General features: G+C 39.9%; 1 protein-coding gene across 4 annotated transcripts in view; it reads right to left on the bottom strand.

Annotated features, from left to right (window-relative positions):
* cubn (cubilin (intrinsic factor-cobalamin receptor)) overlaps positions 1-18,527 on the bottom strand; it is an 85,811-nt gene that overhangs the window by 62,850 nt on the left and 4,434 nt on the right. For 3 of the 4 annotated variants that reach the window (XM_055022741.1, XM_055022742.1, XM_055022740.1), the window contains exons 7-17: positions 17,106-17,232; positions 15,020-15,188; positions 13,760-13,891; positions 13,469-13,564; positions 13,103-13,227; positions 10,684-10,870; positions 8,820-8,938; positions 8,338-8,572; positions 8,016-8,197; positions 7,679-7,841; positions 6,835-7,025 (exon numbers count right to left, since the gene is read on the bottom strand). In XM_055022741.1, coding sequence (XP_054878716.1) covers positions 6,835-7,025; positions 7,679-7,841; positions 8,016-8,197; positions 8,338-8,572; positions 8,820-8,938; positions 10,684-10,870; positions 13,103-13,227; positions 13,469-13,564; positions 13,760-13,891; positions 15,020-15,188; positions 17,106-17,232 — 1,726 coding nt within the window. Of the gene's footprint in view, positions 1-6,834; positions 7,026-7,678; positions 7,842-8,015; positions 8,198-8,337; positions 8,573-8,819; positions 8,939-10,670; positions 10,871-13,102; positions 13,228-13,468; positions 13,565-13,759; positions 13,892-15,019; positions 15,189-17,105; positions 17,233-18,527 lie in introns of those variants that run through there. The other variant, XM_055022743.1, reaches the window with a different exon arrangement.

The following is an 18,527-nucleotide window of genomic DNA, read 5'->3' as shown; positions in this document are numbered from 1 at the left end:
TAAAGCTTTTGCACACATCATTGTTTATTACTTTTTTAACTTTGACTGTGCTGTTTCTTAGAACAGAAACTGAATATGTACATATATATATATATATATATATATATATAAAAAAAAAAAAATCCCTTCTCACCCACCGCGGGTGGTTCTTATCCTCTGAGCTCGGGTCCTCTACCAGAGGCCTGGGAGCTTGAGGGTTCTGCGCAGTATCTTGCTGTGCCAAGGACTGCACATTTCTGGACTGAGATGTCTGATGTTGTTCCTGGGATCTGTTGTAGCCACTGCTCCAGTTTGGGGGTTACTGCCCCGAGGGCCCCGATGACCACAGGCACCACTGTGGTCCTCACCTTCCAGGCCCTCTCCAGTTCCTCCCTGAGGCCCTGGTATTTCTCTAGTTTCTCGTGCTCCTTTTTCCTGATGTTGCAATCACTTGGTATTGCTACATCTACCACAACGGCTTTCCTCTGATATTTATCCACTACGACAATGTCTGGTTGGTTCGCCATTACCATTTTGTCTGTCTGGATCTGGAAGTCCCACAGGATCTTAGCTCTGGCGTTCTCCACCACCTTTGGGGGTGTTTCCCACTTTGATCTTGGGGTTTCCAGTCCATATTCTGCACAGATGTTTCTGTACACTATGCCTGCCACTTGGTTATGTCGCTCCATGTACGCTTTCCCTGCCAGTATCTTGCACCCTGCTGTGATGTGCTGGACTGTCTCAGGGGCCTCCTTGCACAACCTACACCTTGGGTCTTGTCTGGTGTGGTAGATCTGGGCCTCTATTGCTCTGGTGTTTAGGGCCTGTTCCTGGGCGGCCAGGATGAGGGCCTCTGTGCTGTCCTTGAGTCCAGCTTTTTCCAGCCATTGGTAGGATTTACTGATATCAGCCACTTGGGTTATTTGCTGGTGGTACATCCCATGTAGGGGTTTGTCCTCCCATGATGGTATCTCTGGCACCTCAACCTCCGTTCCCTGTTGTCTGAGACATTCACTGAGCACATTGTCTGTTGAGGCTTTGTCCCTGATGTATTTATGGATCTTAGTTGTTTCGTCCTGGACACTGGTTCTCACACTCACTAGTCCTCTGCCTCCGTCCTTGCGGCTCGTGTACAGTCTCAGGGTGCTGGATTTGGGATGGAACCCTCCATGCATTGTTAGTAGCTTTCTGGTCTTAATATCTGTGGCTTTTATCTCCTCCTTTGGCCAGCTAATTATTCCAGCAGGGTATCTGATTACTGGCAAGGCATAGCTGTTTATCGCACGGATTTTGTTCTTGCCATTGAGCTGGCTTCTCAGGACTTGCCTTATTCGTTGGAGGTATTTAGCTGTGGCTCCTTTCCTTGTGACCTCATCGAGGTTGCCATTTGCTTGTGGTATACCTAGGTACTTGTAACTGTCCTCTATGTCTGCTATTGTTCCTTCTGGGAGTGAGACCCCTTCTGTGTGGATGACCTTCCCCCTCTTTGTGACCAGCCGACCACATTTCTCTAGTCCGAATGACATCCCAATGTCAGTGCTGTAGATCCTGGTGGTGTGGATCAGTGAGTCGATGTCTCGCTCACACTTGGCGTACAGCTTGATGTCATCCATGTAGAGTCTGTATCCGTAGCCAGTCTTGTTGATAACTTGGCTGAGGGGGTTCAGGCCTATGCAGAACAGTAGCGGGGACAGAGCATCTCCTTGGTATATGCCACATTTGATGGACACTTGTGCAAGTGGTTTGCAGTTGGCTTCAAGGGTGGTTTTCCACAGCCTCATCGAGTTTGCAATGAAGGCTCTCAGAGTCCTGTTGATGTTATACATCTCTAAGCAATTCCAAGTATGCGGCATTGAGTCATAGGCTTTCTTGTAATCAATCCAAGCCATGCACAGGTTGGTGTGTCGGGTTTTGCAGTCTCGGGCAACTGTGCGGTCTACGAGGAGTTGGTGTTTGGCTCCTCTGGTATTTACACCGATACCCTTCTGTGCCGTGCTCATGTGTTTATCCATGTGTTTGCTTATCTTGGCCGCTATGATGCCTGACATGAGCTTCCAGGTTGTGGAGAGGCAGGTTATTGGTCGGTAGTTGGGTGGGACTGGACCCTTTGATGGATCCTTCTGGATTAGGATTGTCCGCCCTTCAGTTAACCATTCAGGGTGAGTCCCACTTTGTAGCAGCTGGTTCATTTGGGCTGCCATTCGCTCATGGAGAGCAGTGAGTTTCTTTAGCCAGTAGGCATGGATCATGTCAGGCCCTGGTGCTGTCCAGTTTTTCATACCTGAGACTCTTTCTTGAACATCTGTCACAGTGATGGTTACCGGGGCTTGCTCAGGGAGGTTGCTGTGGTCCTCTCGTAGAGAGATCAGCCACTGTGCATTGCTGTTGTGGGACGCCTCCCTTTCCCATATGCCTTTCCAGTATTGTTCCGTCTCCAGCCTTGGTGGGTCTGCTCTGTTGTTATTGTTACCCTGCCATTGAGAGTACACCTTAGCTGGTTGAGTGGAGAAGAGCCGGTTAATCCTTCTGGATTCATTCTCCCTTGTGTATCTCTTTAGGCGGCTGGACAAGGCTTGGAGCCTCTGTTTGGCAGTTTCAAGTGCTTCAGGTATGGGCATCTGCCTGTACTTTCTGGGTACTGGTCTTTTCATTGCACCCTTGTGGAGCTCTGACAGTTGGCTCACTTCCCTCCTTGTTACCTTGATTTTAGCCTCTAACCGTCTTTTCCATGGTGGGTATTGGGTCTCATGGTTGCTCTTATAGCCAAGTATCTCAAGGATCACTGATGCTGATTTGTAGATCAGCTCATTGGTTTCTGTTATGGTGTTGGTAGGGATCGTTCTCAATGCTGCATTCACATTCTCAATGAGACTTTCTGATGGTACTTCACTCAGCCGTTGTAATTGGCGCCGGGGAGGCCTGGTTGTCATTCGGGTCATGATTCTCTCTCTCAGGTCAGCAGCTGTCTCGTTCAGCTCTGTTTCGCTCATTGGGGCCGTGTCCCCTCACTGGGTGGGGACTTGTAGTTAAGTCCCCACAGTCCTGACATCCGGGTTCCTCCCTTTTGCCGTAGCATTTGTGTTGTATCTCGTCAATCTCAAGTTGTGATAGCAGTTGCCGTTTGCGGATGTTGGAACACTGAGCTACTAGTTGTTTAGCGCTTAGTGTTGACTGGGGATGTCGAAGTAACCATTCCTTCCCCAGTCTTTGCATGTAACCTCTCTCACTAGGGTTACTTGAGTAGTAGCATTCCAACAGATCCACATTTTCATCTCTCGCCCATTTCCGTCTTGTTCCAGTAGCCCATTTGTCATCAAGGTGCTCTGGTTCCCCAACACCTGACGCAGACCTTGTTTGGCCGGGCGACGTCTGAGCCGGCATGTTATGCAACTTAGTATCTCTCATGGTATGAGGTAGGCAGTAGCTTGAAGGGTCTTGCCTAAGGACCCAGACTGGATTCGAACCCTGCCCTCTCGGGTGATATACTGATGCCTTATGTATTGAGCTATCCAGGCGGCTGGCCAAGCCTTGGCCAGCCGCCTATATATATATATATATATATATATATATATATATATATATATATATATATATATATATATATATATATATATATATATATATATATATATATATATATATATATATATGACCCGAATGACAACCAGACCTCCTCGGCGCCAATTACAACGGCTGAGTGAAGTACCATCAGAAAGTCTCATTGAGAATGTGAATGCAGCATTGAGAACGATCCCTACCAACACCATAACAGAAACCAATGAGCTGATCTACAACTCAGCATCAGTGATCCTTGAGATACTTGGCTATAAGAGCAACCATGAGACCCAATACCCACCATGGAAAAGACGGTTAGAGGCTAAAATCAAGGTAACAAGGAGGGAAGTGAGCCAACTATCAGAGCTCCACAAGGGTACAATGAAAAGACCAGTACCCAGAAAGTACAGTCAGATGCCCATACCTGAAGCACTTGAAACTGCCAAACAGAGGCTCCAAGCCTTGGCCAGCCGCCTAAAGAGATACACAAGGGAGAATGAATCCAGAAGGATTAACCGGCTCTTCTCCACTCAACCAGCTAAGGTGTACTCTCAATGGCAGGGTAATAACACAGAGCAGACCCACCAAGGCTGGAGACTGAACAATACTGGAAAGGCATATGGGAAAGGGAGGCGTCCCACAACAGCAATGCACAGTGGCTGATCTCTCTACGAGAGGACCACAGCAACCTCCCTGAGCAAGCCCCGGTAACCATCACTGTGACAGATGTTCAAGAAAGAGTCTCAGGTATGAAAAACTGGACAGCAGCAGGGCCTGACATGATCCATGCCTACTGGCTAAAGAAACTCACTGCCCTCCATGAGCGACTAGCAGCCCAAATGAACCAGCTGCTACAAAGTGGGACTCACCCTGAATGGTTAACTGAATGGCGGACAATCCTAATCCAGAAGGATCCATCAAAGGGTCCAGTCCCACCCAACTACCGACCAATAACCTGCCTCTCCACAACCTGGAAGCTCATGTCAGGCATCATAGTGGCCAAGAAAAGCAAACACATGGATAAACATATGAGCACGGCACAGAAGGGTATCGGTGTAAATACCAGAGGAGCCAAACACCAACTCCTCGTAGACCGCACAGTTGCCCGAGACTGCAAAACCAGACACACCAACCTGTGCATGGCTTGGATCGATTACAAGAAAGCCTATGACTCAATGCCGCATACTTGGATCATTGAATGCCTAGAGATGTATAACATCAACAGGATTCTGAGAGCCTTCATTGCAAACTCGATGAAGCTGTGGAAAACCACGCTTGAAGCCAACTGCAAACCACTTGCACAAGTGTCCATCAAATGTGGCATATACCAAGGAGATGCTCTGTCCCCACTACTGTTCTGCATAGGCCTGAACCCCCTGAGCCAAATTATCAACAAGACTGGCTACGGATACCGACTCAAAAATGGGGCCAACATCAGTCACCTTCTCTACATGGATGACATCAAGCTGTATGCCAAGAGTGAGCGAGACATCGACTCACTGATCCACACCACCAGGATCTACAGCACTGACATTGGGATGTCATTCAGACTAGAGAAGTGTGGTCGGCTGATCACAAAGAGGGGGAAGGTGATCCACACAGAAGGAGTCTCACTCCCACAAGGAACAATAGCAGACATAGAGGACAGTTACAAGTCCCACAGGACCGTGCTGTAGATCCTGGTGGTGTGGATCAGTGAGTCGATGTCTCGCTCACTCTTGGCATACAGCTTGATGTCATCCATGTAGAGAAGGTGACTGATGTTGGCCCCATTTTTGAGTCGGTATCCGTAGCCAGTCTTGTTGATAATTTGGCTGAGGGGGTTCAGGCCTATGCAGAACAGTAGAGGGGACAGAGCATCTCCTTGGTATATGCCACATTTGATGGACACTTGTGCAAGTGGTTTGCAGTTGGCTTCAAGGGTGGTTTTCCACAGCTTCATCGAGTTTGCAATGAAGGCTCTCAGAATCCTGTTGATGTTATACATCTCTAGGCATTCAATGATCCAAGTATGCGGCATTGAGTCATAGGCTTTCTTGTAATCGATCCAAGCCATGCACAGGTTGGTGTGTCGGGTTTTGCAGTCTCGGGCAACTGTGCGGTCTACGAGGAGTTGGTGTTTGGCTCCTCTGGTATTTACACCGATACCCTTCTGTGCCGTGCTCATATGTTTATCCATGTGTTTGCTTTTCTTAGCCGCTATGATGCCTGACATGAGCTTCCAGGTTGTGGAGAGGCAGGTTATTGGTCGGTAGTTGGGTGGGACTGGACCCTTTGATGGATCCTTCTGGATTAGGATTGTCCGCCATTCAATTAACCATTCAGGGTGAGTCCCACTTTGTAGCAGCTGGTTCATTTGGGCTGCCCCAAATGAACGCCTCATGGAGGGCAGTGAGTTTCTTTAGCCAGTAGGCATGTTTGCTCTTATAGCTACCCATCTGAAGGATCACTGATGCTGAGTTGTAGATCAGCTCATAGGTTTCCGTTATGGTGTTGGTAGGGATCTTTCTCAATGCTGCATTCACATTTTCAATGAGGCAGATATTTTGAAACTAAATAAGGAGTTCCATGTAAATAATAAGCCACAATACATAATGAAATAAAATTTAATAATAAAAAAATCTGATCCAAGCAAAGATATGAACTGGTAAAGAAGGCACAATTCTATCCTTTCAACCTAAATGGAAGAATGTTCTGTTTCATCCAAACAGAAACAGACTTTGTCATTTAAATGTTGACATTATTTGAGGAAAAGTGATGCCAAGACTTAATCCAGATTCCCAGAATCTTCTTGTAACTCATTTTACATAAAAAGAATTGGAGAAAGCCACATTACAAGCTAGCAAAGTACCAGGAGAGCACGGATTTATTCATAACCTGAAATTGCAAAGTGCTGTATTAAACCTACTCCGACCCTATAACAATACCCTGTTGTGGAACTAAAAGTTATCATGCCCTCTTGAAGGCTCTTGATCCCACCGTTATTTGGACACTGACTCTGAAAGGACTCGAGTGTTTTTAAAGGAGATCAATTTAAGTTCCTGTTTGTATGAGCTTAGTTTTCAGAACGTGTCACATATGTTGCAAATTTTGTATTTACTGTTTGATTCCAATCAAAAGAAAAGGTGTTCAAACATAATACTACAGAGAGCAAATTACTAGGTCAGCGATGAAGTTCTTGACCTCGATGAAACTATTAAGAAAAGCTCTGGATTTTGCATAAAAAATAAAATAATTTGACTAAAAAATGATCTCACAAATTTTCAAGCTGAAAATTTAAGTATAGTTACTAAATCTTACCTCCACATAGTCAAAAGAACAATCACTATGGTTCTCCAGATCCATGTTAGTGAAGTTGAGGGCCACCTGTTCACCTGGAGGCAATGTGATCAAATAAATACACTGCCGGTTGTGGGCATAGTCGTTTGGCCAGTTTGGAGAAATTAGGATCCCTTCACTGTCAGTGAATGTACCACCACAGCCAGGATCACCTAAAAGGAAAATAAAAAAACATTTAGTACAATTAGCCAAACACTTGTGTAGCACTTTATCAACTCCAGTTGCTTTAACTCTGTTATTAATACATTCAATTTAAATTGTTTATTCCATTCCATTAGGGGCTTTAGTACACTAAACATAGTCCACTATACTATGTTCAATGTACTTGAAGAGTTCAATGTAATGAAGAATTTAACTAATTCTTCATTACTCAAAAAATTTAAGGCAACAAGTTATTTTGACTTTTAAGCAGATGCAGTTTTTCTGAGTTTACAGAACATATTATGATTTGTAACTTAGCACCTTGGAAATGTTTAGATGGCATACAAGGCATATAGATTGAATCTCATTTAGATTATTTTTCTTTTTTGCTCTTTTCTTTGGTTTGCTATTTTGTTTGTATTTCCTTTTAATTTATGTAAATAACTTTTTATCTATATAGCACTTTTAATAAAAGTGCTATATTTTAATAAAAGTGCTATATAGATCAAATGATCTTTACCTTTTACTTCAGTAGTGTTTTTACCAAATACCTTTTTAGTCTTCGTTGGATGACTACGTTTTCCTTGTACTTAAATTGTTGAAGCAGTGCTAGTCTTACTTGATTACATCTTTGACTACTCAGCTCTGGCCACCAGGTACTTACTAGGTGATGTTGTGTATGTGATGTGGAAGCCTCTGTCTGAGACTGTAAAGTCAGAATGAAAGTGGATCCATGCAGTTGGCCCAGTTGTTTGCAGAGGTGGTGGTGATGCAGTATTGCAGTATTTCCCCAGAACTGGGTCTTCTAATAGAAGGCCATCCCGAATCTGCAACATATAAACAAGGCATTTGAAAGATATGCTAGGTTAAGCTAAAAGCACACTACCACAGGAAAACAGTTTATGTTATTTAAGTACTTTCATTCAGAAATTGGACAAGATGTGCCTTTTTGACCTCTTGTGGAGCCCTGGAATACCAGAGGTAAGTGTGGCTTTTTGTACCTCTAGAAAATCATAGTTGCAGTCAGGATGCTGTTCTAAGCTAAGAGTTCCAAATGCAAATGTAATAAGCAAGCCAGGATCCACAGAAAGTGTCCAGTAGCAGTCTCGCCCAGGTGGATAGTTTCCAGGGTAACCAGGAGAGTTTATGTTGCCATAAGAAGCAGTCAGATCACCACCACACACTGAGAAGGCACAAAGATATCAACTTCATTTCTGTTTGAAATCCACCAGAAGTCAAAACATTTTTTGTTAAGCTTTTAAATGATTTTTAAAATGTGAAAATAATTGATTCAGCAAATTCAGAACAAATGTCTGCAAATACCTGGGTCTTTGGACTCCCACACAATTGTGAAGCCACCAGCATTAATAGAATGATCTGAACGAAACCAAAAGTACAAAGAATTGTGGGAGCTGTAAAGTTCTTGAGGATTATTTTGGCCACAGTATTTTCCAAGTATGTAAGCAGAGGGATTGTCCCCATCATGAATCTGCAGAAAATCAAAGTTGCAGTTGTTGCTGCTCTCCAGATGAAAGAATGGAAATGTGATGCGCAGAACCTGTAGAGTGCACACAATTTCAAGAATGAAATTAAATTGTAAAAATGATGCCTTATTTTTACTTTTAGTTCAATTATTGTAATGTCACCTGAGGAATGACAAAAATACTTTTCATCTATAGTGAGTATATTTACAATTAAACTGTCATTTTTCAATTGAACATATTTAGTGTGGATCAAAATCAGCGATACTTAGTTTGAAGAGTTTTCCACTTCTAACAGTGATGTGGTAGAAGGCACAAACGTACCTTATTCGGATCAGTGCGGACCACCCAAGTACAGCTGACCAGGTGATCGTATTCATCATGACCTGGGTTGTTGGGATAACTGAAAGAACCAGCAGGACCAGTCAACTGGCCTCCACACTCTGCAAAATGAACCAAACTTACATCAGACTATATATGTATATATATATATATATATATATATATATATATATATATATATATATATATATATATATATATATATATATATATATATATATATATATATATATATATATATATATATATACCCCCATGTGCTGAAACAAGCACATGGGTCAAATAAACCAATATATTTTATGTATTTATCTATTTATCTTTTTAGATGTTCCTGAGTAAAACTTTTACTGGCCTGGTTTACTGGTCCCTATGAACTGCTCTCACCCCCACCCCTCTTACAAATATAGTTGTCATGATGTTTGATGGTAAGTGGACCCAAAAGCAGACAGACTGAGGCAAAAGGTAGATGTGAGAGATTTAATTACAAACTAACAAATAAATAAGAACTCGTAAACTTCAAAGATGACAAAAGGAGCTGAAACAAGCACATGGGTCAAAGGAAAAAGCAAAGAGTGAGAGGACAAGTGTTTGATGACATAGAGAGTACATCCTAGCCAGCAAGGTGAATGGGTTGGTGATAGGTATTTGTGAATCTAAATAAAAGAACAAACAGACAACGTAAGTGAATTTTATGAAAGCTTTTGCAAAAGGAGAGAACCCAGCAAACCGCTGCTTCCAGCCGTTCACTGAGCGCTCTGAAGACCCTTTGTTAGGGCTTTCTCTTTTATTACAAAGTAGAAAGTAGAAAAGAATGTGGAGGGAGGCAGATAGGAGTATCCAGAAGATACAAATGGTTGCAGCTTCAAGGTCTGTACACAGTTGTAGCTAACAAGTATGAGAACTTTTCTCAGGAATGTGAATACTAAATCTATTATAACTACCACTGTAAGAATGATAACAAAACATAATTATTCTAACAGTTGGTATTATTAAAAATGAAATAGAATCAAAATGAAATAGTTTTCATTTTCATAGTCAATGAAATAGTTGAAAATAGTTGATTTTGAAGATGGATTCAAAATCAACTCCCAAACCTGCTGACAGTTTTTAGAAGACACTTTCTTCAAGCAGTGATACAGGAAAATATCTGCATCTTTCAAGAAGACCATGATTTTTATGCAGGACAATGCTCCATAACATGCATCAAAGTACTCCACTATGTGTCTGGCCAGTAAAGGATTTAAAGATGAAAGAAGAATGAAGTGGCCCCCTTCCTCACCAGAACTAAACCCCATAGAGAAATTGTGAGCTTTTCATCACATCTCTGATCCAATGTGTCTAGGAGGCTGAGGTTGCTGCTGCACAAAAAGTTGATCGTTAACAGATCAAGAAACTGACAGAATCTATGAGTGAAAGGCTTATAACTGTTATTGAAAAGATAGGTGGTTATATTGGTCACTGATATATTTTCAAATGTCAGAAAAGTTTGTCAATTTTAAGTTGTGTATTTAGTATTCTCACTTTAAAGATAACAACAAACAAGTGAGATGGGAAAAGTTTCAGTTTGAATTCAGTTGCACAATAATTCTGCACACATAGATATTGTACTAAAAAAGCCAAAATCTCACTTTTACTTTCTTAAATATTCAGGTTTGAGAGGTTATTAACATTTTGGATTGACAGAGAGTGCAGTAGATGTTCAACAATGAAATTAATTCTCAAATCTACAAATTATAATTGTACACACAGTGTATATATTAATCTATTCTTGAATATTCTCTACCTCCAATCCCTTTTTTTATGGCATTTGTTAAAGTTTTGCTTTACTCCTACCAGTTTTTTGTACCTTGTTGTTGGGTCTGACAGAATGGGCCTGTCCACTGGGCAGTACAGGTACATGTGAATCCATTAACGCTGTCAGTGCAAGTTCCTCCATTTTGACAGGGGTTGCTCAAGCATTCATTGATGTTCTGATCACAGTGAATTCCTTGCCAGCCAGGGTTGCAGTTGCAGATGTAGCCAGAAGTGGTGCTCTGCAGCACACAAATATTAGAAAAAGAAAAAATAATCCACATTTCGTTTCATTTCAGACTTATTTAATTTTACTTGGGATCTATCAGTAGGTCTTATCACATGCTGTAAATGCTTCTTTAATTGAATAACTTGCCTATGTTTAAAAAGGTAGGTATTTTTTCCCAAAAATATTTCGAAGTATTAACAAAAATAAAATTAATGATGAATCCATTTTAAAGATTCCTATCATACATGTAAATGTATTTTATAATGAGGCAGATAACATACTCGAAGGCAGTCATGCATGCTAAAATGTTTCTGAGCCTTTCAGCACATCCTTCTAAGGAACTTGACTTGAGATGAAAGAAGTGACATTTACTTTTTACTTTTCTTTGAAGGTACTCTTAGATAAGTGCTTTTAATGCTATAATACTGATGTCTGAGAACAAGTTAAAAGGTAAGTAAAGCTCCTCTTTTGCAGCAGTGAAGTTGTAAACCTCCCAAACTGCCTCCCTCCTTGCAATGAAAGTTAGTGCATTGTTTGCACTAGCTTGCATTGTGCACAAGCTAACCCTAACCCTTCACGGATATGGACAACCCAGTGTAAGTGTTCTGTCAGTCTGAGTTCCCCACTGGAACAGCTCTGCTTGTTTTAGGATTGGTTTTTGAAAGGTAAATTTATTTTTATGTGTCTATTTACACCGAGCCCCAGGTCCCTATTGGGGGCTTTATTCTGTGAAACAAATATCATTCTTTTCCATTGGTGTCTTTTCCATTGGTGCCATTGACAAGTTCTCTTGTCAATGGCACAAGGGTTTCAGTTGTAGTGTACATTGAAGAGTCAACTGTGTGTCACATCATAAGCTCACTTGTCACTTAGCTAAAGCCATTACACAACAGAGTTTACTCTGACACTCCTTTGTCTTTTAGTCTTTCAATGCTTCAAAGAGTCTGTCAACTGATCCATCAGAGGAGATAAAACACTTGATTTAATATTAAAGACTTACCCAGCTCCTGTGGACAGCCTCCTTCTACCAAGGCAGATCATCATGTATTCTTTCTATGCCTGTCTTTATGTTTAACCTCTAGTTTAGGGGCAGCCTTTCACCAAACAAAAGGGGTGGATTTAAATTTTTGTAATAAGTTCAGTTTAGGATCAAGGCTGTTATTTTTCTCTATAACCTTGACCCACAGAGTTTCAGTCACATCCCAAATATTTCATCTAAAATATTAAAAACTGTCTTGAGCATGATTTTCATCAAAGTATACAGAATCTTCGTTGAGTCTTCTTCAACTTTTCTGTAATACTAACCCTTACAGGAGATTGTTAAATTGGTTCATATGCCTGTGGGATTAATAAGGTATTTTACATCAGCTAAATGGACGACAGTAATCTCAGAGAATCTGGTTCCCATGTGTCATGCTGAAGCACTGAGGAGGAAGAGCAGTACATTTTTCCTTTAAAGGTCTTATGTAAAGCCTTAATGATGGATTTGTTGACAAGTAAAATTTATCTGCCAGTCAAGTTACAATCAACCTTCACTGTTTTCATCATAAAGAATCAGTCAGATGAAGAACAAAGAACGCAGAGGAAAACATTTATATAAAGTAAAGTGAAGTTAAAAAGAAATGAAAATCTTCATTGAAAATTAAAAAACTTGTAAGTTTTCTGGAAGTTTGTTCCAGATTTGTGGTGCATAGAAGGTGAATACTGTTTCTCTATGTTTGGTTCTGGTTTTGTTGACCTAAATAGTCTGGAAGGTTGATACAACAACAGCAGATCTTTAATGTATTGTGGTGCGAATAAACTGACAGTATTTTAAAGTCTATTCTCTCTGTGATAGGACTGTAGATCTGGGGCAACATGCTCTATTTTCCTGATTTTAGTCAGAAAGCCAGCAGCAGTGTCCTGGATTCATTTTTTTGAGCAAACCTTGGTTCTGCATCCACTGTTGCAGAAATTGATGCAACTGAAGATAAACACATGGATGTGTTTATCCACATAAAAAAAACACTTAGAAACAGAAATGTTACAAAGAATAGAAAAGTATGAGCCAATCAAGTATGGTCATTCATACTGCATTAGTTTCTCTCGAGCGCACTAGGATATTAGTCCTCTAATCCTGAAAATATTCTTCAGGTGATAGAAAGCCAACTTTGTAGCTGTATTTATGTGTCTCTGAAGCTTCAGAGCTTTTCTTATTTTAACATGCACAACATGCACATGTGCAGCTAGGATGCAGCTCTCTTACCGTACAATGTCCATTGACACAAGGGTTGTTAGTCTCACAGATGTTGCTTATCTGGGTGCAGCCAGATGGACCATAGCCATTGCCAGTGTATCCTTGTGGGCATGTACACAGAGGGAATGCTGAACCTGGTACATGTTTAAGAATAAACAGAACATGACATAAAGATCCGATGAGCTTTTGTTGACCCTATTCTTGTTCATATTTATGTGTCTCTGAAGCTTCAGAGCTGTACAAAACTACATTTATTTAGTGTATCATGGATAGTAAAATGTATCTACTTTCACACAAAATTATACACATTTCCAAACGTCTTTCATTAGCCAGTTTAACATGCTTTATAGCCCACATGATGTTCTAAAACATTACCTGGGTTGGAGGAGCAAATAGCTAGAGGATGACATCCTCCATTGTTGGAAGAGCAGATATTACTTTGTGTGCATGTTCTCCCATCCCCCTCATAACCTGCACAAATATAAGACAAAACATTAAAAATTTAAATTAATTGCTTATTTCCAGCTTTGTAAATGTACACAAATATCATTTTTATGACCGATATATACAGTGATTACTTGTCTTATCTGTGAATGCAATACATGTTTCATTAATCAGTACATCTGTAGATCAACAATTGCTGAAGCAATGACTTTACAGTTATACCAGGGGGGCAAGGACCACAGTGGAATGAACCCATAGTATTCATGCACTGGACCATTGGGGTAGTAGAGCAACCACCATTATTTGTCAAACATTCGTCCACATCCTGACAGCTGTAGCCATTTCCTTGCCAACCTGAAATATAAAACAAATCAAGAACATAAAACATAACATGACAACACCCCAGGTTAAATAACGTATGTGGATATTGAGTGTGGTAGGAAAAACAGGAGAAACTTTTGGAAGGAAAGATTCAATGTTTCTGCTTAATGTAGTTTCAGGGTTGATTCACTCATATTTTGCTTTCTTGTTGGCCATTTGCCTAAAAACCTGAGTTTTCTCTTGGATCAAGAGGGTCGACTGTCTTTCCATGACTGACGGGCTAAATATTTTATATACTGAATTTAAAAAAGCAGCACATCATTATATTTGAATATGTTTTTGCATCAGTTGTATTAAATACTGACAAGATAAAAAAGAAAATTTTCACATGGGAGTGCAGAAGAGGACAGTGGATGATTTTTAGACCTTTGCTGAGGTAGATAAGATCAGGGGATAAGATTAGTTTCACATGCAAGTAGCAGCCAATCACCAGTCCCCCAAAATTAAGGAAATCGGTGCCAATAAATTATCTGACCCATAAATAAGTGTACCCCCTTTAAAAAAAAAAAAAAAAAAAAGATGAAATGCTACATAAGAGCAAATATAACCTTATCCCAAGTATGACAAAACCCATAGCAAACACCAAATCTGAAAAGTGCTCATTTTTACAATTAAAGTCTAAAGGTTCTCAATTTCAACATTTATGTCATCTATTCTCTGTGGTGAATAAAGTATCATTTAAAAATTACTTGATTTTCAATTAATTCAACTTTATTAAAGTTTCTTCAATTGGGTCACATGTTGATACATATGCACCATGTATAACATGGAGATTTTCTCAATAGTTTTCAATGAGGGTGAACCTGCATAGAACTCTGAATTAACATGCTTATGTGATTCTTGATTGAATTTATTTTTAAATAATGCCATTTTCTTTAGTTTAATTCCATGAATTGGAAACAATTTATCTGTATTACCAGTATTCTTCATTATGGCTTAGTTTGCTTTTGGATTTCTTCTTTAGTTCATCATTTTCAGTCCATTTCATGTTTGAAAGGGCAGTATAAAGGTAAACATCTAAAATGTGGTAATTTTAGATGTCACTACCACAAAAGAGGTTCACCAACAGAAAAAATGCTGAGTTAATTTCTTGAGTGTTACCAGCAGGACAGGCTCCACAGTAGAAAGAACCCTGAGTGTTGTAACATGGAACAGGAGGGTTGGATGAGCAGGGTTTGGTGGGCAGGTTACACTCATCAACATCAGACACACAGGCAGGGTTTCCAGCTGGAGCTTCCCATCCACTCTCACAGATGCATTGGTATTTGGGCTGTTTATTAAAGCAAATAGTTAAACTAAGATCCATGATGCCAAAATTTCACATAAGTTAACCTAAGTTAAAGAATAACCAATAAGTGTTACAAGCTTCAGTGGTATGAAAAATAATTATTGTGAAATAACTAAAGTCGGCAAATAATTTTGCTCAAAGATAGAGCTGTTTTTTAATGAGACAAATAAAATTCATAAACCAAAGCATCATACTGTGATTTAAATGACAAAGCATATGTATCTAGATAGGATTGCTCTAAATAAATCCAAATACCACAAATATTTAACACATAAAAAAAAGAAAACACAAAGAAACAGAAATGTTACAAAGAATAGGAAAGTCTGAGCCAATCAAGTATGGTCATTCATACTGCATTAGTTACTGCCCAGATAGCAAGACATGGTAATTCAACATTGAATTTTGGTCAAAAATGTTGACTTTAGGTGAAGATTAATGACTGATGGTGTATCAACCATCAAACAATAATCCAATTCTAGCCAATAACCAATGTTGAAGAGATGTCATTGAATCAATGTTATTTTGTGGTTGAATACTCAAGTGGGCTGTGATGTTGACATGATGCTCAATTGGTACTAATGGACCCAAAGTGTGCCAGGAAACTATCCCCCATTTTCACCATCACCAGCCCGAACCATTAATAAAAGGCAGGATGTATCCTTCCTGTCATGTTGATGACGCTAAATTCTGACCCTCCCATTTGAATGTTTCAGCAGAACTTGGGACTCATCAGACCAGGCAACATTTTTACTATCTTCTATTGTTCAAGTTTGGTGAGCCTCTGCGAATTGTAGCCTCAGTTTGTTCTTCTTAGGAGTGGCACCTGATGTGGCCACCACCTTGAGATGGTAGCCCATCCACCTCAAGGTTCAATGTGTTGTGCGTTCAGAGATGTTCTTCTGCATACTTTGGTTGTAACGAGTTCATACCTTGGTCTGAGCCATTCTATCAGCTCAGACCAGTCTGGCTATTCTCCTCTGACCTCTGGCATCAACAAGGCATTGCACCCACAGAACTGCCACTCACTGGATATTTTGTCTTTTTTTGGACCACTCTGTAAACCCTGGATATGGTTGGGTGTGAAAATCCCAGTAGATCAGCAGTTTCTGAAACACTCAGACTGTCCTGTCTGGCACCAACAACTATACCACGTTCAAAGTCACTTAAATCACCTCTCTTCCTCATTCTGTTGCTTGGTTTGAACTGCGGAAGGATCAACTTGACCATGGCTACATGCCTAAATGCATTGAGTTGTTGCCTTATAATTAGCTGATTCAACATTTGTGTTAGTGAATGTTGAGCAATCAGACAGGTGTACCTAATAAAGTGGCAGATGAGTGCATGTTTACATATCTATGCCTGTTTTTGTAAATAAAATGTAATATTATTGCCATGTTGTCATTTTTAAGTTTATGTAGTTTAAGTTTTTTTTGGAAATATGTATTGTAAGATAATTTTGAATGACATAATACCCATTGTCTGACAACAAAATTGCACGTTTAACACCAGTAAAGAAACTTTTAATGATATGATGTAGAACTATCAGACCAAAAAGTGTACATGAATCAATATTGATTCCTTAACTTTGAATCAATATAAATCAACACAAATGTTGATTCAAATGATGGTTGAATCAACATTGATATAGTGCCAGTTATGTTGAAACCATAATGTTGATTCAACCTGTAAGTCACCGACCACTGTCGATATCGTTTCAATGTCAGGCTTTAATGTGGATTCAATGTTTCTGCCTAATGTTGTTTCAGCGTTGATTCACTCATATTTTGCTATCTCGGTGGTATATACATACATTTTTTGTTTGTATCAGATATTTGTGAAAACTATTTACATCTGCAATTATAAAATATTATAATGGTAAAAATATGAAGAAAAAGTTACCTGTCCAGATACCACCCGGTCTGAATCAATGCATAAGCCATGTACACACAAGTCCTGTCCACCATTCCTGCAATCATCATAACGCACAGTGCAGAGATTCCCGGACCATTCTGGAGAACACTGGCAACTGCAACAAACAAGCAATTTCTAAGAATATGTTTTGAGAATCTGCACTGAATCATATAAAGACACCCTTGCTTATGTCCCTTGTTCAGGCTACCAAAGGCAGCTTCTCAGCTGATTATGTTACTGCCAGTGCTAAAGCTAATCCGTGTTTCAAGAGCTTTTAGTAAGCTATGAGCGTAATAAATGCTCTATTTTTGTCAGAGTATTATCAATGAAAGATAAATGTGTTTCAGGTTTGGTGTATCCTACTGTGTCATTGACTCTTAATGATAGAGTGGACATACAAGTACAAATACAGTATGCACCTGTATTTGTGGGTTGCAGCAGTTATTGAAACTTGAATAAGTGTAAAAACTAACTCAGTGGACCAGCTAACCAAGACTTTCAGCTACAGCTGAAGCGAGTAAATCCACCCTTGTTGCATGAGACTGGTTGGTTGCTATCTGAGAAAGTGCATTCTTTCATGCCTCAAAATGATTCTGTCATTAATTTGTGGCATCAAAGAGATCTTCCTATCATTGTCAGAGTATTATTAATGAAAGATGAAGGTGTTTTAGGTTTGGTGCATTCTATTGTGTCATTCTGTTAAATGATGTGTGGGTTAAATTCACACTGAAGAACAAACAGAACAACTTTTAAAAGATGAACTAATAATATCACAATTTACCTTCAAAATCAGGTGGTTTAAAAATGTTTACAAAGGCCTCACTTAATCTGAAGTTTTATTCCACACTATTTCAAACAAATATGTGAGAAAATCAGCAGTTTTGTGTATTTGAATCATTTTTTACTGCAGCAGTTTCATGTTTCTTGCTGACTCAGTGGTTTTATATTCTGAACTTTGTACAACATGGACTTAGGTCAGCAAAGCTTTGACTGGACTTTATGCAGCAGATTACATTTACATTTCCATCAGAAATTTTTCTGCTTCCCAAAATTACTTTTCTTAGGAGAAAAGTAATTTTCTGCTAAGAATTACTTTTTGGGATGTCTTGGCATCCCAAAAAGTAATTTTGGGATACCTAGATTTTATCACTATAATAAATACATGATTATGTACTTTGACATAACATTAAATCAGTGGTTCTTAATCTGGGTTTGGTCGAACCCCAGGGGTTCATTTCTATCAGCGGAGCCTCTGCCACGGAGGTAAAGTTGTGATGACGCGCCTCGCTTGGCCATCACTTGCTTCAGAGGATCATGTGACATTGCTTGGCCAATCAGTGCTTCGGGGAATTTAGCGGGAGTGGTATTCAACGGCTGTCGTAGTTGTACGTCGTGTGGTTTCTTTCTCAA

The sequence above is a fragment of the Poeciliopsis prolifica genome, unplaced genomic scaffold (assembly GCF_027474105.1).
Source record: "Poeciliopsis prolifica strain line A6 unplaced genomic scaffold, Auburn_PproV2 SCAFFOLD090, whole genome shotgun sequence".
Taxonomy (NCBI): domain Eukaryota; kingdom Metazoa; phylum Chordata; class Actinopteri; order Cyprinodontiformes; family Poeciliidae; genus Poeciliopsis; species Poeciliopsis prolifica.
The sequence above is the reverse complement of the archived record's forward strand: the minus strand, read 5'-3'. Positions and strand labels throughout refer to the sequence as shown.